This window comes from Myodes glareolus, chromosome 7, assembly GCF_982192425.1.
Source record: "Myodes glareolus chromosome 7, mMyoGla1.1, whole genome shotgun sequence".
Classification (NCBI taxonomy): Eukaryota; Metazoa; Chordata; class Mammalia; order Rodentia; family Cricetidae; genus Myodes; species Myodes glareolus.
In genome coordinates this window covers 95195599-95221311 of record NC_142032.1, presented here as the reverse complement: position 1 = coordinate 95221311, position 25713 = coordinate 95195599, and the positions used below count along the sequence as shown (strand labels likewise).

Genomic DNA, 25713 nt, shown 5'->3' with positions numbered 1-25713 from the left:
AGATAAACCTCCCAGAAGAAAGGACGGAAGCTGTCTGAAGACCAGAGGCCTGAGGTAAGTAGATCCCAACAGCCTCCCCCCCCCCAGCCCCCAGCTGGCTCCCCAGGTGGCCTACCTCTTCCACCGGAAGCTCCTTTAGTTTGGGAAGGGAGCTGGAGAGCAGGCCAACCAGGAAAGGGGTGGGACAGCAGACAATGTCAATCATGGAGGCTGGGAGGACAGGAATGAAGGTGTGCTGCCAGGAGAAGGGGTAGAGCAAGGCCACCACCGCGTGAGAGCAGCTGGACAGGGTACTGATGGACAGACAGAGAGACAGGGCACCTGAGCCCAGGGCCAACACCTTTAGGAAAGGATAGTTAGAAACTAGGGGTTCAGGACATCCTTTGATGTGCTGCACTTTTGGGGACTCTACCAAGAAACAGCCCTGAAGGCATGTGAGCAGCACACTTAAACATACAAAGGATTCTGCAGGCGTGTGTGTTTGTGTCTCACACATACATGCATGCACACTCACTCCCAGATGTCTAGACAGGACTGAACTAGTGGGAGTGTCAGGCTAGGAAGCACAAAGGGTAAGTCTGCAGGAGCTTATCACGAAGCTACAGTGTGCAGGAGCTGGAAGGTCCTGCACAAGTCCCTCAATTGGCTTCTCCTTTCACAGCTGTGGTCAGTTTGGTCATGAGCAGCAGCCAGTACTCAACCAGTTCTCCCTTCTTCTAGCCCAGTACTGCTCTGCCCTCCGGCCTTCTATTCTTTTCTCTTTAGTTGATAACAGTAATCTAACTGAGGAGAGTGCAGAAATCAGGTGTGTGGTGGCCTACACCATTCTTAGAAATGGAAAGTGCCACCCTTCTGTCCCTTCAGGTCTCACTGAGGTCATCCCCTTCTTGTCCTGGAGGGGGCTCCAAGCCTCCAGACCTAATGACCAAAGAGAAAGTGGGAGGACAATCACAGTGGTGCAATCCTAAAGTCCACAGGCAAAACTGAGTAAACATCCAGCGTGTGCAGAAGCCTAATGTGGTGTGCCAGTAAACACAATAGAACCCGTATTTCAGGTAAAAAGCCAAAGGACCTCTAAATACACTCGGTGCTATAACAAGCACCTTAAAAGCAGCTAACTAGGCGTTTATGATCAATGATTACTTGAATCCAAGAGACTGAAACCTACTTGGACAGCACAGCGAGACCTCCATTTAAAGAAAAGACCTTCCTCTTACCTATATTATAGACGAGGACACGAAGGCGTAGAGTCTTTTGCATCAGTGGGCCTCACATATCATCCAGAAAAGCCCTGGGTCCCTTGGGCATATTGGTACACAACTGCCATTCGAGCAGCTGGGAGACTGGGCAGGAAGACTGAGCTTCAGGCCAGCTAGAGCTACATCTCATAGCAAGTTTGAGATCATTCCTGGATATGTTGTGAAGCCTACCCTGGGCCCCCAAAGTATCTGGGTTCTCCCTCAGGTGCTGTGGCATGGATTCACATTTTTATACCTAATACCCCAATGGGGAGAACAAAACCCAGCCCCTGCTCCTTTTCTCTAAGTATCTAGGTAGTTGCAGGACCCGTGTGACTAATCTGTTACCCACTGGGCACCTAAAATACTGCTAGTGCTAGGCTTGGAGACCTGACTCTGAGAGCCATTCTGAGAACAGCAAGAAAGTAATCTGATCTCCACAGTCCTCTCCAATGTGCCAAGGGCGGTAGGGAGGGGAGGTAGATGATCTTGTAAAACCTCTAGAGCCAACCAACACCAACAGAAAGGGAGACCACCATCAAAAAAAAAAAAAAAAAAGACTTATGAAAAAACCTAAAAGGAGAGAGGGCTTAGGCTGTGCTGGAGCCACTACAGTTCTGGTCCACGGTCCACTGCAGAGCCACCCACCCTCCCCTTCCAGTCAGACAGACTCCCATGAAAAGGACAGCTTTTTCTAACACCCAAGACTGATAAAACTTGAATACCAAGTGAACCAAGAAAAAAAAAAAAGACTCTGGGGTATTTTCCTTCTGGAATGTGCTTAGAGGCAGCTGCAACCATAGGAGACAATAGTTGTATTCAATAGTCCTACAGGAGCTGGACTGTGGTGTGGGCAGAAAAAAAGGTTCGGCCTGGAGTAGGAGGAATGTGGGTATGGTGTCTACGTGTGACACCTTCTGGAAGAGAAAACAAGACCCAGGCACTGCCAGGATCACTCCACTCTGGCCAGGCGGAACACCACAGCTGCCACGCATGGCTCGTCTCAGCTGCCAGAAACGGCTCCTTGACAAAGGCAAGATAGGCCTTGAAACACCTAGAACAGTGGCTCTTAACCTTCCTAATGCTGAGACCCTTTAATACAGCTCCTTCTGTGCTGCTACTTCAGAACTGTAATTTTGCTATGTTATGAATCCTAATGTAAGTATCTGTGTTTTCTGATGGTCTTAGGAGACCCTTGTAAGGGTCACAGGCGGAGAACCACTGACCTAGACTGTGGGACACAGAGTTCCACGGCTGTGGAAGAAATATGAGAGAGGTAGTCTTTGCTTCTTTTTTTAATTTATATTAGATTTATTTATTTTACATGTGTTTTGCCTGCATATATGTATGTGCACCATGTGCATGGTTGGTGCCTGCAGGGGTTAGGAAGGGACATTAGATCTCCTACAACCGGAGTTATGGATAGTTGGGAATCACCATGTAGGTGCTGAACCCAGGTCCTCTGCAAGAGCTGCAGGTGCTCTTAACCACTGAACCATGTCTCCAGCCCCAGTAGTCTTCATTTCTAAACTCTCACCATCCCTGGAAAAGCAGGCAGCTCAGCTAGGGAGGATGGTACCCACATATAACATCAATATTCATGAATGAAGTAGGAGGATTGCAGGTTCAAGGCCAGCCTGTGCTGCACAGTGGGATCCTGTCTCCAAATAGCAACTACCAAAGAAAGTCAGCCATTCTAGTTTTTCCTTCTTCTTTCCCTGAGCTGAGCACTGGCCTGGGTTCCTGCACCACTGCCTGACTGAGCAATTAAGAGAGTTATTTTTTTTTTAACTTCCTCCTCATGCATACAGAAGGAAGTACACCAGGGATTTGGTACTTACTAGAGGACAAGTCAGTAAGAATTTTTGCTGCCCTCTTCTTAGCCCCGACACAAGGCACAGAATACAGCATGCAGCTTATTAGCTAAGTGACAGAACAAATGCCATGATAGAGAAATCAGTGCTGTGGCTTCTTGGTGGAGTCTTTGACAGAATAAACGATGAGGTATCACCACAGCATCCCACCCCCTCCCTGCAGACCCACCCTACATCACAGCATCCCACCCCCTCCCTGCAGACCCACCCTACATCACAGCATCCCACCCCCTCCCTGCAGACCCACCCTACAGAGTCTTAAACAAAAAAAACAAACAAACAAAAAAACACCTCAGCTGGTGAGAAATCTTTTTTTTTCCTTCCTAGATGCCGCAGGTCCAGTGCTCATCACTTCTACCTCTCCCTATGGTCACAAACAGATATCTACCTCTAAAATTCAAAGTGCTTATCTGCTGGACCAAGTCTTATGACCCATCCAGCTCTTAGCCTTCCTAAACTAGCTGCCCCAGCTCCCCATACTGCCAGTCTCTGAAGCTTCTCTCTCCTGTCAAAAAGACTATAACCTCTATCCTACCCATACTCCCGAGTCCCCGTCTTGTCCTCCACAGCTCCCTAGAACCAGCCTTGGAGTATTCTGACACTACTTCTCCAAGGTTCCTTCAGCCAGCCCCCCGACAGAGCAGCTTAGCAGCCCTCAGACAGAAGCACTTTCTGGAGTCCATCACCCCTAAACTTGGCATCCTGCAAAGGCAGGTTGGCTGGAGTTGCTTGCCACTTACCATTCCTATACAATTGTTCCTGCATCTGTCCATACATGGCTTTTGCATAGAAAGTATCACTTTTCTTCCTCAGGCAAAGTCCTCAATTGGGTTCTCAATCCTCCCTTCTCTGTTCACAGGTTTGCTAACCTTTCTTTATATGATCTTCATCTCAACACGCACATGTGCACACATGCGTGCATAAGCAGGCACTCCATTACCATATGCATGGCATACACCAAGTTTTGTAAAGATGTGCTGAATTCATTAATGGGTATGCCACCACCCCATCCCTCTCCTTCCTTACCCTTTGGGCCCTACCTGAGCTTGTCTGCTACAAAAATGACTCTGCGCTCCAACAGCAATGAGGCAAAGATTCGGATAAGCTGGCGCACACTGAGGCATGTGAAAAGGCACTCGAAGTCCACGTGCTCCAGTCGGGAGTCCATGGGCCGCCGCAGCTCTAACACCTGCATGAAAAGGAAGGCAGTGGCAGAAGCCACTAGGTGAGAGCCCAAGATTGCACACAGCTGCTGGCTGCTTTCTTTCTTTTCTTCCAAGGTTCTCTAACCATCTCATGATGCAGGAGACTCAGTCTCCTCTTCCCTCAGACTCTAGCTCTGCCCCCACAGTGAGGGCTGAGTGTAAAGATGGGAAGACTCTAGCTAGCGGGGCTAAGGGACCAGATACAGGCTCTGAGGAGAGCAGGGACAGCTAACTGCTCTCACGGATAACGATAGTCAGGGAGTCACACAGCCCCATTTGCATGAGCCTCCTGCCACCTTTCCCTTCAGCACGCTGATCAGACCCCACAATCGACTACTGCTCTGTAGGCCATAGGAAGAGTGCAGTCTTGGACCTAGGGACTCTGGCCTCAGACATCTCTGGTGAGGCAATGCTGTTGTCCTTGTTGCCATGTCCCTTCCCTTTCCTGCTATGAAGACTTCCTTCCATAGGCTGTTCTGCCATCCTACCCCTTATCTCTACCACCCTAGGCCCTGTGCCAAGGATAAAGAAAGGTCTGACTATTCCTAAAATCTTGCAAGGAAACACAACGTCTTTATAAAGCCAGGCTGAGCTGTACTCCCTCTAAGGACTATTCCAACGATTGCACGACAGCTCTCAAAATCCTTTCTCTGGAGGCCTGGAGGGGGTTCCAAGAGACTCCAGCAGTGACAGGTGGAGAAACATTTGACTCTAGGCATCTATAGGGCGACAGTGATATTTGGGCTTCCTGAGAATTGGGGTAAGAAGTAAATATCCCTTATGGCCTTATGGTGTTATAGGGGCTTGTCCCCAGGTGTCCCGACTGTTCTTGCTTCAGATCTGCTCCAGTCACTTACAGGACCTCATTTCTCTCTGACTAGGGTTTCTTCCAATCCAGTCCCCTAAACACTGCTTGGTTTTTTGTTTGTTTGTTGTTTTTCTTTCTTTCTTTTTTCTTTTCTTTCTTTTTTTTTTTTTTTGAGACAGGGTTTCTCTGTTTAACAACCCTAGCCATCCTGGACCTCACTCGGTAGACTAGACTGGCCTTGAACTCATAAGGATCCGCCTGCCTCTGCCTCCCAAGTACTGGGATTAAAGGCTTGCACCACCACCACCTGGCCTTGTTATGTCTCCTTTTCAGATGGAAATAGATATCAGGCAGGATACAAGGTCCATGACATAATTGTGCGGATATGCCTTCAGCACACACCATTGAGCACTTAGGGTATCCCCTGTATTGTGCTGACCACTAGGTCTCCCTGGGGTTTAGTGCCTGTCAAGAAAGGCAGTGGACACAACTCTTGCAGCCTCCTGAATCCCTGTTTATGTTTTTCAGAACTCAAGGTGGTCAATACTGAGCTAAGAATTTCTTCATTTACAAAAACAAAAAGTGCAGCTGGGCAGAGGAGGAGGAAGAGGAAGAAAAGGAAGACATAACAAAACCCTGTAGCCCTGCCTCCTGAGAGCACTCCAAGCGGCCCCAACAAGTGCTGCTCTCCAGCTTTCAATCCTCAGTCCCCAGTCCCATGCTGCCACTGCCTCTAGGAATCACACAGAAACAGAGTGAGGCAGCCCAAGGCTAGCAGTAGGGCACAGTGAGCATCTGCAAAGAGGGCTGGCAGAGCATCTAAGAAGGGAAGCTGGCACCTGCCCACTTCTGGGGTAAAGAAAGTTTGAGGTCAATTATAGCATGAGTGACTTGAATCTATAAGGAGAAGGAAATGCTGTTCAGGCAAAAACAAGCGGACTTGGGGGATAGGAAGTAACCTAGGTAAGAGAACCATGGAGGCCTAAGAAGTGATTAGAGCAGAACCAAAGAACTCCAGGGCATGCCATTGGGCTGTCAAAGCAAGGCCAGCAATGCTGCCCCAGATAACACATCAAACTCAAAGTCTCCTATCCTAGGATGTGTAGAGACTCTTAGGAAGATTTCAGTCTGTGCCACTGCCTGCACACTCTGGTCCTTAGGTCAGTCCTCCCACTCTGCAGCAGCTGACTCTTCATCTTCTCACCTCTTTCTTAAAAGAAGATGCCACCTTCTTTTCTATTCTGAGGAAAGCAAAGCCATGTCATGAGAATCCAGGTCTACAAGCCACCGTCTTGCCCACCTCTCTTAAGAGAAGACAGACTCCATGTAGACCACTGCCTGCGCCTTGAAGGTAACAGTCGGTTGTCTCTCCCTCTTCTGCATTATTAATGTCTTCATTGAGGGCCAATTCCATCAGCATGCAAACCACCATCTTCAATAACACCTTTCTGCACCTCTCACCCTGACTCCACTACCAGCTCCACAGTTGCTGTCACCTTCCTTCTTCTCTTCAAAGCCATGCCCTTTGAAGAGCTATGTACGTGAGCTGTCTCAGTCTTTTACTTCTCCAGCCAGCCCAGCCACCCGGGCTCCACCTGAACTCTGCTCCTTGTCAGTGTGCCTTGCTGCACCTCAGGAGCACCTGACTGGCCCATCATGCCTTAAGGATCTCCGTCCTCTGGCTTCTCAGCCACTTCCTCTCCTCATGTTCTGTCTTCCAACTTCCAAGTTGCTACCTCTCTACCACAGGGCTGCTTCTTGGGGTTCCTTAGGACTGGACTTTCATTTCTTCCCTATCTACATACTTTGCTATTATCTTCTCGTGGGTGCCTCAAACTTGAATTATAAGATAGATCTCTCCTTCTTATCCTCCACAGGCTCCCATCTCAGGATAGGATCCCACCACCCTGTTCCCCAGGCCACAAAGAAAACTGCAGGTTGGACTTAAGAATCTCCACACTTTCTACTTCCAAGGACGCTCTAAGCGTTGCTAATCTGTTTCTCCTCTGCTGTGTTACTACAGTTGTGTCCTAACTGTCTCTGTTTTCACTCCTGCCATTCTCTGCACAGCAGTCAGAGAATTTAAAGACACACCACAGTGAATCTTAACCCTCCTTTACATAAGACTCCAAATTCTTCTTCTTTCCTTCTTCTTCTCCATCTCTCATCTCTTCCTCCACCTCCTCCTTCCTCTTTTTTTTTTTTTTTTTTGGTTTGGTTTAGTTTGGTTTTTGGAGACAGTTTCTCTGTAGCTTTGGAGCCTGCCCTGGAACTAGCTCTGTAGACCAGGCTGGCCTTGAACTCACAGAGATCCGCTTGCCTCTGTCTCCCAAGTGCTGGGGTTAGAGCTGTGCACCACCACCGCCCAGAAAACCCTGAATTCTTAACCTGACCAGGCAGGCACAAGCCCTGAGACTGGGTCCTTGCTTGCCCACCTCGGCCTGGTCACCCGGCTTCTAGCCATCTTGATCTTCTAACAGTGTTTGAGCAGCACTTACTCTGCTCCAGCTCCTGTCCTGTACCCGTGGCTCCCACACTTGCAACCATCTTCCTCCACCTCTACCACTTCATTTGGCTACTTTCTATGCATTGCTGGGGCCCCTGGTAAAATGGCACTTTCTTGGGGGAAGGCCATCTCTGGCCCCCTAACCTAAAGCGGACCCCCTGTTATACATTTGCATGGGATCTTGTTCTGTCTCTTACACACACTTAAGAATTAACTATTGATAAATATAAGTATTCAACACCAGGTCCCATTCTGGGTAAGAAACTCCTAGAGAATAGAGCTGTGTCACTCTTCATGACTCATCCAAGGTCTGGCATAATCTCATAATCAATATTTAATAAATGGATAGGGGTACAGTTAATCGTCAGCTAAAGTTCCTAGCAGAAGAGAACTGAGCAATACTTACAGCTCCAGCATTCACATCTTGTATTCCTAATTAGGGGTACGGACCAGGTAAGCAAGGAAGGGGCTGGGTTCTAGCCTCCTAGAGACTGCAACTCTGGCTGGTCATGCCTTTCTCTAGACCAGCCCAGGGCCAGAGATGAAAGCAGCAGCAGTTCCCTACCTCATTGCCAGCGCCAGGCAGGAATGTCTTCACTTTGATGGTTTTCCCTGGGGCTGGAAAGGGCGACTCCATGAGACTCCTCATAAAGGGGTAGACCAGTGCAGCTGAGATCCCACGGCGGCGCTCCACCTCATCTAGGACCTGCGCCCACCACCAGCGGCCCAAAAAGAAAGAGTGTTGGGAACTGCCTTCCCCACTTCTTTGACTAAGAAGAGGGCAGCCTGGCCTCTGACCAGAAGCCTGGAGACAGGAAAGCTGCCCTGCCAGGATCTTTGTACCCTTCCTGTTTCTCTTGGCTCTTAGTGACCATTCAGTTCCCTCATTGGCCCCGCTTTAGTCCCCAAGAAGGGAACAGCAGGGCAAAAGAAAGAGCACCTGTGAGACAGCTTCCTGGGTACTCCTGGCTTCCCCAAGGGCTACAGCCCTGCCCATGGCCCAGGCTGGGCTGCTACAGAACAGTCACTGTCAACATAGGAGTTGGGGAAATGCCAGCCAGCTAGGCAGTACGCCAGGCTTGGGAATACAAGAATCTGAGAGCCCACTAGTACTTGCTCTGTAGTGTGCTGTCTCATCTAGGTTAGCTGCAGATACTCCTATGAGAGCTGTCACTGGGGGACCGGGAAGAAGAGCATTTCTTACCTTGGAGAACAAGCCGAAGCAGCCAAGGCGGCTGATGACACAGTACACCTCTGGCAGTCGAGGCCCTTTCCCACTTGGCTGGAGACAAGGAGTCAGAAAGACAGGAAGACAGAGAACGCATGAACACATCTGGCTCCTTTTCCTTGGGAACTGAGTACTGAGATGACTCCAAACATCTTCTAAGCTCAACCAGGTCCCCAAAGAAAGGCCATCATTCCCAGGGGGCAGACCTAATCTGCTGCCAAGCTCCAAACAGTCTCCATCCTTTATCCCAGGAAAACATAGATAGTGGCTGTCAGAGGTTACAAGGTGATTTGTGAATTTATATCCCTAAAGATGCTACCTAAAAAATGTGTTATTAAGAAGGACTTGTGTCATTTTTTTAAAAAATTAATTTTTTTGACTTATTCATTTTATTTTATGTGTGTTTTGCCTGCATGTTTTCATATGTACCACATGTGTGCCTGGTGATGATGATGGCCAAAAGTGGGCACTGGATCCCTTGGAACTGAGGTCAGATGATTGTGATCCACCATGTAGGGCTAGGAATCAAACCTGCTCCTCTGCAAGAGCAACAAGTGCTCCTAATCACCATCCATCTCTCCAGACCCCAAAAAGGACTTGTGGACATCCTCCCCACCATCATGTGGGATACTCTGCAAAATACCCCCTTTCTCCCCTTGATTTGTGCTCAAGGAAAGCAAAATGAAAACAGACAAGAGAAGGGAATGACTCTTTATTAAATGTTTCCTATAAGAAAGAGTCCTCGTCACCAGGCAGTGGTGGCACACGCCTTTAATCCCAGCGTTCAGAAGGCAAACTCTCTTTGAGTTTGAGGCCAGCCTTGTCTACAGAGCAAGTTCCAAGACAGGCTCCAAAGCTCTAAAGCTACAGAGAAACCCTGTCTCGAAAAACCAAAATCAAAACCAAACAAACAAAAAAATAAACAAAAATCCACTACCACCACCACCACCACCAACAACAACAACAACAAAAACCCCAAAGTTCTAACCTTGGTCCTATACACAAAAGGAGTATGAGAGCTGGATTATCATCCAGTGTTACAGCTGAGCTCATGAAGATTAAGCCATTGCCTAAGCTCAAATAAATAGAAGGCAGCAGCCAGGAGTCTGTGCTGTCTTTCATCTTGCTGTCTTACCTCCAAAGCATGTTGTTTTCTGATAGGAAGGAGGGAAAGGAACACAGAGACACAGGATAGAGGTATGCTATGAAGTGAAAGAGAACAAAAAAGGGGGATTTAAAAGGTGAGTAGTTGAAGAAAGAGACATATTCTGTGAGCGCCCTTGGGCTAGAGCCCCACAAATAGGACTAGGGTGAGTCCATTCTCCAGTAAGGAGCTGGCAGGACCCCATGGCTGCCTCTGGGTTCAGAGGCCTGGAGTGCCTGGCAAAGCCGCGTGGGGAGGGAGCAGAGCAGCAGGTGCTGGTCCCTCATGCAGGCTGCTAAGCAAATGCAGATGGGGCTATTTCAGTCTCCAAACCTGCTGGCCACGGCCACAGATCTAAAGAGAAGGCAGAATCTGTTTTTGTCCATATTAGGTTTGAAACTTACTCCTCTCTCTTTCCCTCCCCCACTCTCCACCTCCCTTAAAGCCCAAGTGATTAAATCAAGTATGTGGGATTTGGGTTAGAATCATTGTGTCCAATCTGCAGGAATGTCGAGCCAGTGCCAGCCCCCTTGGCAGGGACCCAGCCCAGGCCCTCTCTGAGTGCGCCAGGACAAACATGCTCTTCCCTGGGGGCAGCAGGCCTGCTGCAAAAGAGTACAGTTCTGTTCCATCCATGTGCTGGCAAAGACAGCCTTTGGATCGTTCCTCCTTGGGCCCTGGGGACCCAGGCACATGCTGGCCTCTGCCTGGCTCTCAGCCTGGCATCTGGACCCCTCCCGTTCTTCAGTACAGCACACTAGGCACTCAATTTCCCAATATCCTTTTCTCCCTAGACCATGCTCTGTTGGGGTTGGGGGAGGTCTAAGAATGCCAGACTGGTGGTAAAGGACTTGAGAATCAGTCTGGCTCTTACCGCTGTGTGACCTTGGGCAAGTCATTCCACCTTGGAGTTTCAATTTCTTAGTCTACTGGTCAGAGATAATAATACCCCACAGGCTATCATGCATATTTTAAAGGTAGAGACACAAATCCAGTGAAGCATTTCTCTCGAAAAATCACAAAACCTAAGCAAAATTTTACTTTCATAACCCTTCCCTTAAATGCTACAAGTTGGCCTCCTCTACTAGACTACTGTACACTGAGGGTAGGATATGTGCTGAACTTTGTCTATATGCTCCCCCCCCCCCCCCCGAGACAGGGTTTCTCTGTAGCTTTGGAGCCTGTTTTGTAAACTAGTTCTTGTAGATCGGGCTGGCCACGAACTCGCAGAGATCCGCCTGCCTCTGCCTCTGGGATTAAAGGTGTGCGCCACCACTGCCCGGCTCTTGTTTATATGCTTTTAGCATATGGCCTGGTCTTCAACGTTTATATGATGAAAGCTGATGGGTAGATGAATGGATGGCCCAGAACAACCCTTTTAGGATTTCTGTCTAGGGTCTCCTTCATCCATCCATCCCTAGACTAATGTCTGACAACACCTTCTCCTACTAATGTCTGGAAACCAAAGAACATTGTCAACAACCCATGAATGACTCTAAGAAAAATGAAATGGAAGACAGGCCCTGGGGTCTGTTCTTCCTCTGGCTCTCTGTGGCTCTACCACAATCCCTTTCCCAGGAATGACAGAAACAGAGATTGCTTTTGGGGTAGGGGGAAGGTGTCTACATTCAGCAGGGCAGTGGTGGCACATGCCTTTAATTCCATTACTCAGGAGGCAGGGGCAAGGGGATCTCTGTGAGTTTGAGGCCAGCCTGGTCTACAGAGCGAGTTCCAGGACAGCCGAGGTCACACAAAGAAACCCTGTCTAGAAAAACAAAAAGAAAAAGAAAAAAAAAGGTTCCTATTTTCAAAACCCAGTATCTTTCCCCTAAATTCAAAGTATCTCTCCAAGAATCCCAAAGGAGGTGTGCACCTCTTTCCCTGCTCAGACTGCAGCCCTACTGGACCATGGGCAGGGTTCCTCCCTCTCAGTGTCAGGCTGGCCAGATGTTGAGTGAATAAGGGTATGCTCCACCTACTTAAGAACAAACATAAACTGTGGGTTGACATGATCATAACTAGAGATCAGCAATCTAAGCTGACAATCCAAGGAAAAAATACAAAGGAAAGTCCAGAAGCTAAAATGCTATCACAACCAAGCAGAAGGTGAGGCACCCCTTCTATTATTGCATATAATCTTAGATCCCAGGGTCCAATCAGACAGGCTACTCTGAACTCTGCTATCACAGGAGTTACCCCTCAACTGTAAGTACATGAACTAGGGGCAGGTTCAGTAGATCAAAGGCTTTCACATAGGATAATGCTACGGAAGGGTTAATAGAGATACACAAATGCCCTGGCACTCCCCTGCCCACCAATCTCTGAGGACTGAATGGTCTTACTCACCAATAAGCGCCTACAATAGCCAAAGCGTCTGCTGCCATCTTCTCCAGTCAGCATGAAAGAAAAGGTCTCACTGAAACAGGGAAGAGGAAGAGGTCTGGCATCAAAGAAGTTATGAAGAGAGTTCAGGACACAGTTCCCAAAACAGGGACTGTCATTTCAGGTGTGTGATAAAGACTCAGGTTACTTTAAGAAAGTAGGCTGAGACCAGAACAAGCCCCATTCTGTTGTCCACCACTATGAAGGAAAATGAGTCTGTCCTTTTCCCTCCTATAGCTAGACCAGGCCTCACCTGCTATATTCTGACACAGGGAGCCAGTCCTTGGCATCTGGAAAGCAAAACTGAGGAATAGCTTTGAGCCTTTCTTCTGCCTCCCGCATCTGCTTGGTGGGTCGGTCCAACTGCAGGAAAGAGGATAAGGGGAGAGATAACTACGAGAAGACAAGGACCTTGCGGGTGGAGGGACTGAGAAGCATCTCCTCCTGTGTTCTGGGGCTATGGATGCAAACAAAATGGACAAGATGCCCATTCTGGTCAGGAGGGCGCCTCAATGAGACCAGCAAAGTGAAGTGAAAGAGAAGTGTGCAAGAAGCAGCTGCACCAGGCCTCTGAGAAGATCAGAGAGGGGACACTTCCGCTGCTGGGAAGCTCCAAGGAACCATCCATCAGGTACAGAGCAGGAAAAGAACACTGCAGAGAGGCACGAGAGAGACACCTGTGGCCCCTCAGCAGAGTGGTGCTGAGTGGTGCCAAGATACAAAGTGGGAGAGAGCAGGGACTCCCTGCTAGGCAGTAGGAGGAGTTCTTTAGGAGATAACAAAAACTGTGCAACTCTGAGACCACACTAAAGGATGCTGAACTGCAAACCTGAATGGGTGGATTATCTATGAATAAAGTGACAGAGAAGAAGAGCTAGAGAGTGACAGGAGGAACATCTGAGCATGCTTTCTTAGGACCCTGAGGAAATAATGCCCCTCGCACCAGAAGCCTTGTCTTCTCTCTTAGCTGTGAAGAGGTTATGGGGTATGGTGACTGGGGGAGCTAAGAAGGAAGAGGGCTTCTTCTTCCCAGATGGGCCAACAAGCAGAAGAGGCCAGGAAGGCAGGCAGGCATGCTCACCTTGGGAAACTGGTAGGAGACCTCAGGGAGGTAGGTGTTCCGAGATGGCTTCTTCTTGAGGGACACAACCACAAAGTACTCAAAGAGCTCCCGTTCCTGCCATTCAAGCAGTTCGAGCTCCAGCGTCCGATAACTGGGTGCACGCTTCAGCATTGACTGGATGTGGACCAAGCGCTGTGTGTGGGCTAAGGGCAGGTCTCACATTAGGAGACAAGCAGGCTGGCCCCTCAAAGACCTCCCATCACCCCCATCCACCTGACTTAGGGCTCCATCTCTGGATAACCTCTACGTGCATAAATAAATCTTATCTGACTTTTCCCCAAGGTAGGGCTTTGAGATGAGTATTGTATCTGAGTCTACACAATGACTGTGCTAATGCAAGGAGCTAGTACGTTGATCTTTCTAGGGACCCTGGAAGCTGAGTTGGGGCTAACAGAACTGTCTAAACCAGGCTCACCTCGGGATGTACCACTAGCAGATACCTGTAGTTCCTGTTGGCACAGAAGGTATGAACTAGGAAGTAAAATATCCACAATGGCTTTAACACTGAACCCTTTATTGGAGACCTCATAGTTGGGCCTTTTGTCTCTATCTCAAAGTCCAAAGTCAGCTTGTCTGGGTACCAGTAAAGGCCTTGAGGAGGAAGCAAGCTCCTACATACTTTACTTATCTAAGGAAGATCTAGACAGGGTTTCCCAGTAGCGAAAACACAAGAGATTTGTCAACTTATCTGAAACACTGAAGGTCCAGGAACCTATTCAAGGAGGTAGACCTTTTCAGTCTCCTCTCTAGCCACAGGAGAGACACACAGGGGGCCTCAAGGCTGCCAGAGGACAATTTCAGCACAATTCTTGCAACTAAAAGAGTTGATTATACTCTGAACCCACATCTGGCCCTCCAGAATTACAATATTTACCAAGCAAATTTAGTATCCAGTCTCCATGGACAATGGCTTGGGAAGAATGGACAAAGTGAACTACTTTAAATTTGGCAACAAGAGACCAACATTTGCACTTAACACTGAAAGACTGAGCTCCAAAAACTCTACAGCCTTCTGCTCTGATGGTCTGTTAGTTGGTGTTCCTGCTGACTTTTCCCCATGCTCCGGGGCCAGTCTGGGACTCTGGGCCCATGTATGCCGAAGGAAGGGCTGATTCCCTGGGTTGGGAGGAGTAGCAGCCTTACCTTTGAACCTGTCATCAGAGTCACTCTCGCTTTCACTGTTCTCATCTGAAAAGTAACAACAGGCACATACAGTTGCCAAGGCCCTCGCCTGCAGCAAATATTTGTGGAGTCCACCTCCCAGCTTGAAAAAAAAAGTTTGTTTTCTTTTAACATTCATTTATCATGTATGTGTGTGGGGGGAAGCATACAGGTGTATGCATGTAACCATGTTCATGTGGAAGCGAGAGGGCAGCTTGCAGGAGTTGATGTATGTTTTGTGGATCAAATATAGGTTGCCAGGCTTGACAGCAAGTGCATTTTCCTGCTGAGTTGTTTTGCTGACCTTCCTGCCTCCAAACTTTTCTTATAAGGAATAGACATAAACCTAGTCTGGATGACTCTGGGCCAATGACAAGACATCTGAGGGCAGGAGGTAAGTGGTCTGGGACCAGAATAACTCAGAGGTCAGATCTTAAATACTAATCTATACGCAAACACCTACCCCAGGCTGATCTGGGTGAAGCTGAGAGCCTGAGTTGGAGGCAGAGCCAGCAGAGAGGCCTAGATGCCTGGAATACAAAGGCCCTGTCTCAGACAGCCCAAGATTTTAAATGGAAAACAGACAGCAGCGCCCAGTAACTCTGGCCTTTTCTTTTGTCCAAAGCAGATTCCCATATGTCCTAATTCAGGGCCTCATAGTCCAAAGAAGGAAACTATCCCAGAGCTAATTTCCTCTTGGGCCCTCCTACTTATGTACACATTTTCTGGAGGGGATGTATCCTCCTAGAAGGTAGAAGGATTCCATTACTAGCCCATATAAAATAATATGAAGTCAATCCACATCTTACCCCATTCCTGATGTTCATGGACCCCCAAAAGTCACCCAGCTTAGACATCAATGCCTACCTCTCAATGATGATGTCTCAAGGCTGGACATAGACAGCTTTTTTAACCTCTTCTTTCCTCTCTTGGCATTATAGATAGAGTTAATTCTTTGGACAAGCTGGTTTAAAACAAAAACAAAAAGCAGAAAGGGTGAAACAGTTCTAACACTAGCTGCCCTTACTTCCATGAAGATAAACTATGAACCCATTCTTTCCCTTACAGGTGTGCAAGAACTTTCTTCACTGGTCCAGCTGGGTCCAGCACTGGTCTTCCTACTGAAATGACCCCAGCGGAGGCCAAGCAACCATGTTTGGTGGCTCTCCATCTACCTTGTGCCCTCGGAGTGGGCTCCTGCCCCAAGATAAGAACACTAAACTTAGCTTCGCAAAGGAAGGAACTGTGATCAAACTAGACAGGATGGGAGCTCCTGGGTCCCAAGAGTCATCGAACCAACTGAGACAAAGAGCTTCTCAGATATAAAAACAGGAACAAGGATTCTAGCCTTTCCTCTCTGGGCCATAACCTGGGGCCTGACAGGAAGAAGCTAAATTCTCAATATACCCAAGCATTGTTTGCAAGCTAAAAATACCATTTAGCTAAATCCTGCTGCTCTGGGCTAAGGAATGGCCACATGGACATATGTATAAGTCATTGCTGAAAGCTCTTTGATTTCAAGACATAGGAAGAACTGGTCTGATTCTTTAGGTCCCTGAAAGGCCAAAGACGTTTATGTGTACAAGAACCTAAATTCATCTATGATACTTGGTAACGGAGTCTCAACTAGTCTTTTCCCTCCCCTAACATCAGAGTACTGAGAAGCAGTTAGTGCAATCTTATTGATAAGTCAAGGCACCAAAGGGAAAAGGGGGGGGATCTCAGTCTATTCAAGGGGAACTAAGGAAGCAGCCCAGATTAGAAGAGGAAGGGGAAGGGAAGGCTAGAGCAGAGCTGGTTGCTTGCCCATCCACCTTCCTAGCGTCTTGGACTCAAAGTGGGAAGGATACCTTGGGAATGCGACGGGCCCTGCGGCTGGACAGCAGCTCACTTGTGGTGCTGAGGCTGTCCTCATTGAGGCTGGAGGGTGAAGATGGCAGGCTCAGCTGGGCCAGCAGCATCATGTCGTCATGGCTATGCCTCTTAGGTAATCGTGGCAAACGATGGCTCTTCCTTTCTGACCAGTTCCCACTGCGCAGGGACTGACTGCTGGGTTTCAGGGACAGCTGGCATAGGGAACAGGGTATGAGAGAGGGACTCACCACAATGTCTTGTCAGTATCCATCTGCTGGCTTCTGGGGATAGAGGCTAAAAGGCTGGCATCCTCAGCTTTCATGGTCCCATGCTGGAAATCCAATACACTAGGATTTCCTCCTTTAAGACTTTAGCTGTTTACTGACCAAGTTAAGGGCTAGATTAAATATTTGCTTCCTTAAAGAAAGTTTCACTATTTCTGACAGAATAGATAATCCAAAGGTTTTTGAGATCATCTACTAAGCAGAAAGAGAAGACAATGCAGGAATTCTCCAGGCACTGTAGAGCTCTGAGACAAGGATTAGTGACTGTGGATAAGGGAGTCAGTCTTCCTACCTCTTCAGTCTTAAATCCTTGTCCTGGAAGTGGCCATAACCTACTCGATAGCCTGCTCTGCTGTGATCCTTACAGTCTGGCCCTGCTTCCTCCGAGAACAGGGCTCTTGGGCAGTGGTTATCAAAGTTGAGTAAAGCACATCTCACATTCAAGTGGCCCCCCTCTCACCATGCCACTCTGGGTGCCTCGTTCTCTGTATGTCCCTAATCAACAGCTCATGTTCTTCAGTATAGAACACCTAACTGGCTGACAGTGGGACTTCTGGGATCAGAGGTACTTCCTGAGAAAGCCCACCCCAGTTTTGTCTCACTCTGTCTCTCCTCATTTTTCAACAAATCCTCCTTCCTGTCCACAGCCAATATCTTTTTCAAGCCAATCAGGCTAGGAATACAAACCCAATGGAAGCCTATTTGACCAAAGTCCATCAAAAGGATAGATGCTTTATTAAAACCACCACATGAAGAAACCATTTATGTATTTTTTCTGCAGAACATTATAATCTTGCAGGTCCTTTCATCTGTCCAGTTAAAGAGTGACTTGGGTAGGTCAGAGACAGCCAGCCTGTTTTCCTGCCCTGCTGGCTTTTCCTGCTTCCTGGCAAGACCAGAATGAGCTTGTCTGAAAGTTTCTTTGGGCCTTTCATCTTTCTTTCTTTCTCCCCCCACCTCTCTCTCCCTCCCTCCCTCCCTTCATTCACTCCATTCCACAAATGCATCTTTATTACTGTTGGCATTTTTAAGAGTTATTTATGTTACGTGTTGAGTACTTTGCCTGCATGTATGTATGTGTACCACATGTGTGCCTGGTATCTATGTAGGTCAGATGAGGACATTAAACCCCTAGGAACTGGAGTTACAGAGAGTTGTGAGCTGCCATGTGGGTGTTGAGAATCAAACCTGGGTTCTCTATAAGAATAGTAATTTTTGTTTGTTGTTGTTGTTGTTTTCAAGACAGGGTTTCTTTGCGTAGCCCAGGCTGTCCTGGAACTCACTCTGTATACCAGGCTGGCCTTGAGCTCACAGAGATCTGCCTGTCTCTGCCTTCCAAGTGCTGGAATTAAAGGTGTGTATTACCCAGCAATAGTAAGGGCTCTCAACTGCTCTGCAGCCCATTTTTGTTTTGAAGGTGTGTGCAATGTGTGCATATGTACCTGTTTGAATGGGGGTATACACATGCAGAGTACAGCTTCAGGTACTGGTCCTCACCTTCCACCCTGTTTGAGTCAGGGTCTCTTATTATTTGTTTCTGCATATGTCAGGCCAGGTGACCCACCAGTGTCTTCATATTCTCCACTTCCAATCTTGCTATAGGAGTACTGGGATTATAGACCAAAGCTAATGCATTTGGCTTTACCTGGGTTCTGGGGAATCTGTGCTCAGGTTTTCACATTGTACAGTAGGATTTGACCCATTGTGCCATCTCTCCACTCCCAAACACTTCTCCTTATTCCCTCCTGTCCGTCTACTCTGTTTTGTGACGTCTTCCAGACAGAGAGCAGGGTTCTAGGCTCTGGCCACCAGGTCTCAGTAAGGTAGGCATCATACTCAAATAGTACCCTTACTACAATGTCTTGGGCTACCCCTCTCTCCAGTCCCAATCTATAGACCCACCCCTTTCTCCATAAACACTGAAGCTTTCCAGTATACAGCCTAATTGGAAGTGGATCCATACATTGCTAGGAAAGTAACATCCCTGAGTTCATCCTACCTGGCTGCCCACAAAGGCTTTTAGCATAGTAGGAGTCCCTAGGTACATAACTCTTTCCTGAGGCAACACCTCCACCAAGTCCTAGTGAGAACAGAGACTAAGAAAAGCTGGAACCCACCTTGAGCACACAAACCCTTACTGGGCCCTCGCACTCTGAGAGGTTCCTGATACTGGCTGTCTCTTTAAGTCTGGCCATGGACCCTCAAATGCCAGGACCAAGATGAGTTGTAGCAGAGTTGCAGAATGTGAAGGCTCTAAAGAGAGTCCTGTCTTCCTGTTTGCCACTGAAGGAAGGAATACTGATAGGAGTCTTTGGTATCTCCTGGTTTGGTTTTGTTGCTAGAACTTCGATGGTGAGAAAGAGAAAACAAGACAGGATGGCCTAAAGACACATCTCAATAGTCCACAGCAGTTTCAACATGGCAGAAGGCAATAGGCACACAGGTCTCTCCTAAGCAACCTTCTCTGCCGGCTGACGGCCAGGACAAGAGCATAAGTGAAAGCTGACCCTATCCCTTGAGGACAGGCCCAGAATTGCATTACCTGCATGGGTGGGTTGTTGTACTTCCTGTCTTGGGGATTCCACATCCTGTGCAAAGATTCCATGGAGTTCTCAGACAGTTGCTGAGATTTTCTTCCAGCTCTTCGGTTCTTTAGGTCCACATCCTCATAGGGATTCTCCTTGGGAAGCTCTCCTGCAAAGGAGGCAGGGTTAGAGAAGGGAAGGAGAGAACGAGAGATACAAGTGCAATTCCTGTGAACCACAGAGAAGGGCTTCAGTTAATGAGTCACACAGCCACCCATCTGCAGTGGGGAGGCTACAAACAGATCCTGGCTCCAAGTCCACAGGAGAGGCCCTACTCCCCATTTCCAGTACTCAGCCTTGTCTGGTCACTGCTTTATAAATTTAGGGATTGCACAAGACTGGCAGAGGACAAAGCTGACACCACAAATCTGTCCCTGGCTCTAGCCCTTGTGCTGGTAAAGCCCTGGAGATTGGCACTTCCGGAAAGGGTTTTAGAGATCCCTTAACTGTCCCCGTACTCAGCTCTCCATGGATCTCCCTGGATCCACTTTCAGGGGTGAGCGTGAAAGAACTCGAAGAACTTGAGGGAGCAGAGCTTTGCCAGATCCCCCTCTATCCCCCTCCTCTGCTCGCCAAGTATTTCAGGAAGGGATCTCGTCTCAGGCAACCAGAGGGCCAAAACAGCCACATGAGCATTCAGTGAAACTTTGTTCATCTATCTCTCTCAGCATAACATCAGTTACCTTCTCTACTGCTAATCTCAGCAAAGAGAGAACCCTCACCACTCCCCATTTACCAGACTTTTCTACAGTGACATGGGGAGTGTGAAAGGCTTAGAAGAAGCCTGGGCCAAAAGAAAGGGGAGAGTTCTTGTGTCTCAGGATCAGTTTCTAGAAATAGGCCCTGTACTGACACTACCAGAAAATCTCAGGAAAGCCCCTGTCCTTAAAGGTTATAAGATTTTTTGATATACACCCTTTCCTGTCCCTCCCTTTCTCTGATATATAATGAGGCTTTTTGTTTCTTCTCTCTCTTCTCTCTTCTCTTCTCTCTCTCTCTCTCTCTCTCTCTCTCTCTCTCTCTCTCTCTCTCTCTCTCTCTCTCTGCTTTGTCAAGACAGGGCTTCTCTGTATATAGTCCTGGCTGTCCTCAACTCTGTAGATCAGGCTGGCCTCAAATGCACAGAGATCTACCTGCCTCTGGCTCCTGAGTGCTGGGATTAAAGTAATGAGGCTTTTCTAACGTACAATAATATCTACCTGTCATGTTGTACCATCAGTCCAGGCTTAATCTCAGCAATAAAATCATTGTTGTAACAAGATCGAAAGAGACTTCTTACAAATACAACCCTCACTTTTTCTCCCCTTATCTTTCTGTATTCTTGCTCTAGTCCCATTGCCACTGTTTGGGATCTCTGCGGCAGTTAGTATGCCTAGGGAAGGATTTGCTCCTTCACTGTGAGCAGGACTGAGCTTGGGTGAATGCTGAGCCCCATGCCTATCCCACAGACTGCGTGCCTTATCCCCCACAGTAGTTGAGACCCCACTCCTATAGGGCTAGAAACAGAGGCTGCTAGAATTACAACTTCCTTAAACAGGGTACAGGAGAAAGTCCAAACCCAGCATGTTTAGAGATTCCTTGAGAAGCTGAGGCTCTCCTAAACTGTAGCATCTATTTATTAAATAAGAAACCACAATGTGTTTATGAAATGCCTTTATAGAGGTGAGGGAGTGAGGCTACAGACTGTAGCAGGAACAATACAGATCTCTGAAAACTTGTGAGTCAAGGATGGGTCAAGAAAAGAGCTAGGGCTGGATTGAGTGATTCCCAACACCACATGGTCCCCAGAAATGGAGCTGATCTCTTCCCGTAATAACCATACCACTAAATGACTCTTCTTCATTCCAGCGTGCTGACTAAGAAAAGCTGGCCCAGTGGCCCCGTCTGTCTCAAGTCTTAAGTCCAGCTTCCCCTGCAGTTTTTTTTTTTCCAGTCTACTCCACTGTGAGGTATACTTCGGCAAGAAATGGGGTGGATTTTCTACTTCTTAGTTCCCACCTAACAAATATCCTACAAGGTTGTGAGGTGAAGGTGATGACGGATGCCAGGGCATAATTCTTCCTGATCTGTAAAACAGGACCAATGCATTACTGTCCAGATTGGGGAAAAATATTTGTTTATATTTATTTCACACTCATTCAAATTGTCTTGGGTCACATGATTGGCCAGAATCCTTATTATCCCCAACCTATAGGAAGGCCAGTCTCAATCCCTTTCCATCAAGGTTCTCTGAGCAGTCAACACTTTGGGTCTATGAGCTGACCATTTATAGATGTTTACTGCAATTCTGGCCTTTCAATACTAGCTTGACAACAGCCTCCCTCAGTCACAACCAAAAATATTTATACATTATCAAACGCCCCCTAGAACAGGGAGGGAGAGAGGGTGGGCACAGCAAGGGGGATGGATGGACTTGCTCCCTCCTCCTGCCCTCACAACCAAAGCCTCGGGTATTTTTAAACTTCCGAATAGTGTCTGAGTGCCATGCTGTGAGTGCTAAGTTTAATTCTTTTTTCTCTTCATCCTTATCTCCTCCTCTCCTTTCATCTTTCCTCAGAATCAGAGCTTTGTAAAATGATATAAAATCTAAAGCTCCTAAAAAAAAAGTGTAAGATGAGGCCCAGAGGAGCAGTAGATGCAGTGTGGCTACCTGATGACAATCTGAGGAAGGACAGTTGGAAAGCACCAACTTCCACATGCTGGGACTGCCTCTGAGGGAAAGCCTCTGGCGCCTGCTCTTTCTGTCCAGTCTTAGTGCCAGCTTCCTTCTTCTCTACTCTAAGTAACCCACTGACTGCCATGCTCTGCTTCCTAGCCTTGGCTGAGCCCAGTACACTTGTCATCCACTCTTGGTGATTCTTAGGACTGTTTCACTGATGAAATCCCAATCACCTATCTCTGCAGGCAGGAGAGATGTCTGGAGGTATAGATGGGCAAAGAGCAAAGAGATAGTGAGTTCTAGAGCCAATAAACCGAATTTGCTGAGAGCAAGTAAACACCAAAGCAGAAGCTGTGACAAAGTGCTCAGAACAGCTTACAGTGAAGGCTGGAGAGGCCAGAGCTGAATGACAGGTACTGATGGGAGACGGAGTTGGGCAGACGGCATGCGTTTCACGTGCATCCCTGCCCACACGGCTTCCTCGGGGCATTGGGAGGGTAAGCTAATACTGTCTCTGAGCAGCTACATCTTATCAAGCTTGGCTTGGGAAACCAGAGGTCTCAACCTTTCCCAGCCTTGCTGACAAGATAAGGGCCAGAGGCATCCCAATTACTTCTGCTCTGCACTCTTCTGAAGAGGCTTGCCAGAATGCAATCCCAGCATGCTGATCTTTCTGGAAGAAGAGTCCAGGTCCACCAGGTCCTAGACCCACTCTTAGCGGTGTCACACAGGAAAACTGCCCTTTTCATTCCCCACTCCCTCATAAATTAGAATAACAGTTTAGAAAGGAGTGCAGCTATCCAAGATACCCATAATACTCCAAGCTAACAGGGCTGCAACCATGGCTAAGGCCTTTGGTCTGTAGATTCCTTTTCTAGCTACCCTCTGGCTTCAACTAGCTGTTTATCAGGAGGTTAAAGGGCCAAGTTGGGGTCCAGTTTCCTTGGAGACTGCTGTTACCCACCCTCCAAGGCTTGACACCAATTCCCAACAGCCCTGGGCATCTTTCCCTGGGCCACACTTCTTGTTGCTTTGCTTCCTGCTGCAGCACCATCCATGCTGGTAGATTCCTTCTATTCCTTACTGTTGCCTAGCCTTGGGGTGAATGAGAGAAGGCAAAGAAAAAGCTGAAAGGGCTTTACTGGCAAGATCTACTGACTCTGTCCTGACTTACATCCCACTGAACAGTATCCTGGAAGCTCTCACTGGGCCGCAGCTAACCCATAGGAGTGGGAAACTCAACAGGAATGCAGCCCAGGCTACTTGGTAGGTGGAGGCCACTCTATACTATTCCTTAGCAAGCTGCTAAGGTGCAGTTTTCATTGTTTCATCAACAGCCTCAGGAAGCAGCAAAGCAACGAGTTTCTTTTTGAACCCTACTATTGCAAATCAGCAGCCTATTAAATCTCAGCCTTTCTGAGATTTCCCCAGTACCTCAGGAATCATGTCTGATGTGGGCAGGCCAGTGCATTTCCCAAAGTGCCTTGCTCATATTTGCTGTTAACAAAGATGACTTATTAGCCTCTGAGCCAATGGGCTACAATGTTTATCAGTTCAGGAGCACCAGGCCAAAGGGATGTACCCAAGATGAAAACTTCTCATGGTGCTCTCTGCCTCCTTCATAGATCCATCATCTATGGCCCAGAACACAGCTTCCTTTGTCCCAGTGGACCTCAAGTAGGACAAAGCTGGATAATCCAGTTGGAATCAGAAACAGTCTTAATTCCACAAAGCAGAGGCTGGGCAAGACCAAGGCTCTTAGAAGTCAGGGCTAATGATCAATTCTAGGCAAAAAAAAAAAAAAAAAAAAAAGAGGAAGAAAAGGAAGTGACCTTCAAAGTTCAGCAAGAAAGCTCTAGAAGTCTCTAAGAGGTCTCTACATTCTTGAGCCTCTTTGAAGAAAGAGGATAGAAAAATCAACCAGAATCTGATAGAAAGAAAATGTTTTCCCTTGTATTTTTTCCTCAAACATCTCTGGTTAGGTCCTAAGATTCAGACTGAGCTGCTGTGGGAGACACAAAACAAAAACACACCCAAGGCATTGGCCTAACAGACTCTTGAGGATATCTCCACCCCAACCCACAAAACATATTCACTGAACTCAGCCTGAAGACTACCTTACAGTCTTTCCTATGTCTCACACCCATTCCTTCATCCCAAGGCTCCAAAGATCCAGAAGTTAGGCAAGCAATTAAGCAATTAAGTTGCCCAACCCCAACTTTATCATGTACAGTACTTCCTCCTAGCTTTCCCTCATTCATCCAAGAAGCAACCAAGCAGTCCCTACATTTCTTGTCTCTCAATGTAATATTGAAAAATAGAAACGTCCTCCTAACACATGAAAGGCAGATACCTTCCTCTCCTAAGAAGGCCCAGGACACTACCTTCAAAAACTTTCCCCCAAACACCCTGAATGTAACTGGCCCCATTAAACTCATAGGGAGTGGCACTATGAGGAAGTATGTCTTTGTTAGAGTAGGCAAGGCCTTGTTGGAAGAAATGTGTCACTGTGGGGGTAGGTTTTATGGTCTCATATATGCCCAAGCTATGCCCAGTGTCACATTCCACTTCCTGTTGCCTTCTGATCAAGATATACCAGCATCATGTCTGCCTGAACGACACCATGCTCCCCACCATGATGATAGTGGATTAATCCCTGAAACTGTGAGCTGCCACCTCAATGAAATGTCTTCCTTTGTAAGAGTTGCCATGGTCATGGTGCCTCTTTACAACAATAGAAATCCTAACTAAGACACAGCCCTAAACAGAGTCTAGAGAAAGAGAAAGAGAAGTCACCTGTTTCCTTCTCTTAGTTCAGTTGCTGTAAGGATATATCTACCCCTGGAAGAATGAATGATTCCAAACTATATTCTCCAGGCGTTTATATAGGAAATAGCCTAGAAAGCAAGGATAGTGTCGATGGCCCAGCCAGAGGCAATCTGTTTACTGACCAGAAACTGTTTCTGCAGGGCAATGATTGAACAATGATTTACTAAAAGTCTTTGCAAAACCCAGTGTCTCCTATAAATGTGGGGTTTGATGTCTCTACTGAGGTCTTCTTCCCAAAGCCTCATGCCACTGTGGCCAAGGAGAGGGAGCCTGGGGACATATGGAGCTCATGCTGCCTGCTGTGCCATAAATAACAAAGTCCTTTGTGACAAAGGAGTCTTCTGCCTTTTTCTAGAATTTGTAACTGGGATATGCATCTGAATGTCTGTCCCCTCAAAATTCATACCCGAAATCCCTGTGAGTGGGTCTCTGGGAGGGAATAAAGGATTAGTGACAATATAGGTGGAACCCCACTGAGCTCCCTAGCCTCTTAAGCCTCTTAAGCCACTGGGAAATCACAGATGTCTTCGAACCAGGAAGCAGGCTTATCCTAGACACCAAATCTGGCAGTGTCATAGTCTTAGCTCACTTAATCCTAACAATGTTTTTTTTTTGAGATTTATTTATTTTTACTTTATGTGTACAAGCATTCGTCTGAATGCATACTTGTGTATCATGTGTGTGTAGTACTCATCAGAAGACAGCATGAGATCTCCTGGAGTTACAGACAGTTGGGGGCTGCCATGTCGGTGCTGGAAATTGAACTTGGGTCCTCTAAAAGGCCATCCAGTACTCTTAACCACTAACCCATCTCTCTAAGCATCCTAACAACA

General features: G+C 47.5%; 1 protein-coding gene across 7 annotated transcripts in view; it reads right to left on the bottom strand.

Moving 5' to 3' along the window:
- Dennd2b (DENN domain containing 2B) overlaps positions 1 to 25713 on the bottom strand; it is a 190146-nt gene that overhangs the window by 4801 nt on the left and 159632 nt on the right. For all 7 annotated transcript variants that reach the window (XM_048460601.3, XM_048460604.3, XM_048460607.3 and 4 more), the window contains 11 exons: positions 19350 to 19501; positions 16520 to 16735; positions 15537 to 15633; positions 14652 to 14696; positions 13467 to 13651; positions 12639 to 12748; positions 12350 to 12419; positions 8836 to 8913; positions 8197 to 8337; positions 4153 to 4301; positions 116 to 293 (listed from right to left, as the gene is read on the bottom strand). In XM_048460601.3, coding sequence (XP_048316558.3) covers positions 116 to 293; positions 4153 to 4301; positions 8197 to 8337; positions 8836 to 8913; positions 12350 to 12419; positions 12639 to 12748; positions 13467 to 13651; positions 14652 to 14696; positions 15537 to 15633; positions 16520 to 16735; positions 19350 to 19501 — 1421 coding nt within the window. The remainder of the gene's footprint in view (positions 1 to 115; positions 294 to 4152; positions 4302 to 8196; positions 8338 to 8835; positions 8914 to 12349; positions 12420 to 12638; positions 12749 to 13466; positions 13652 to 14651; positions 14697 to 15536; positions 15634 to 16519; positions 16736 to 19349; positions 19502 to 25713) is intronic.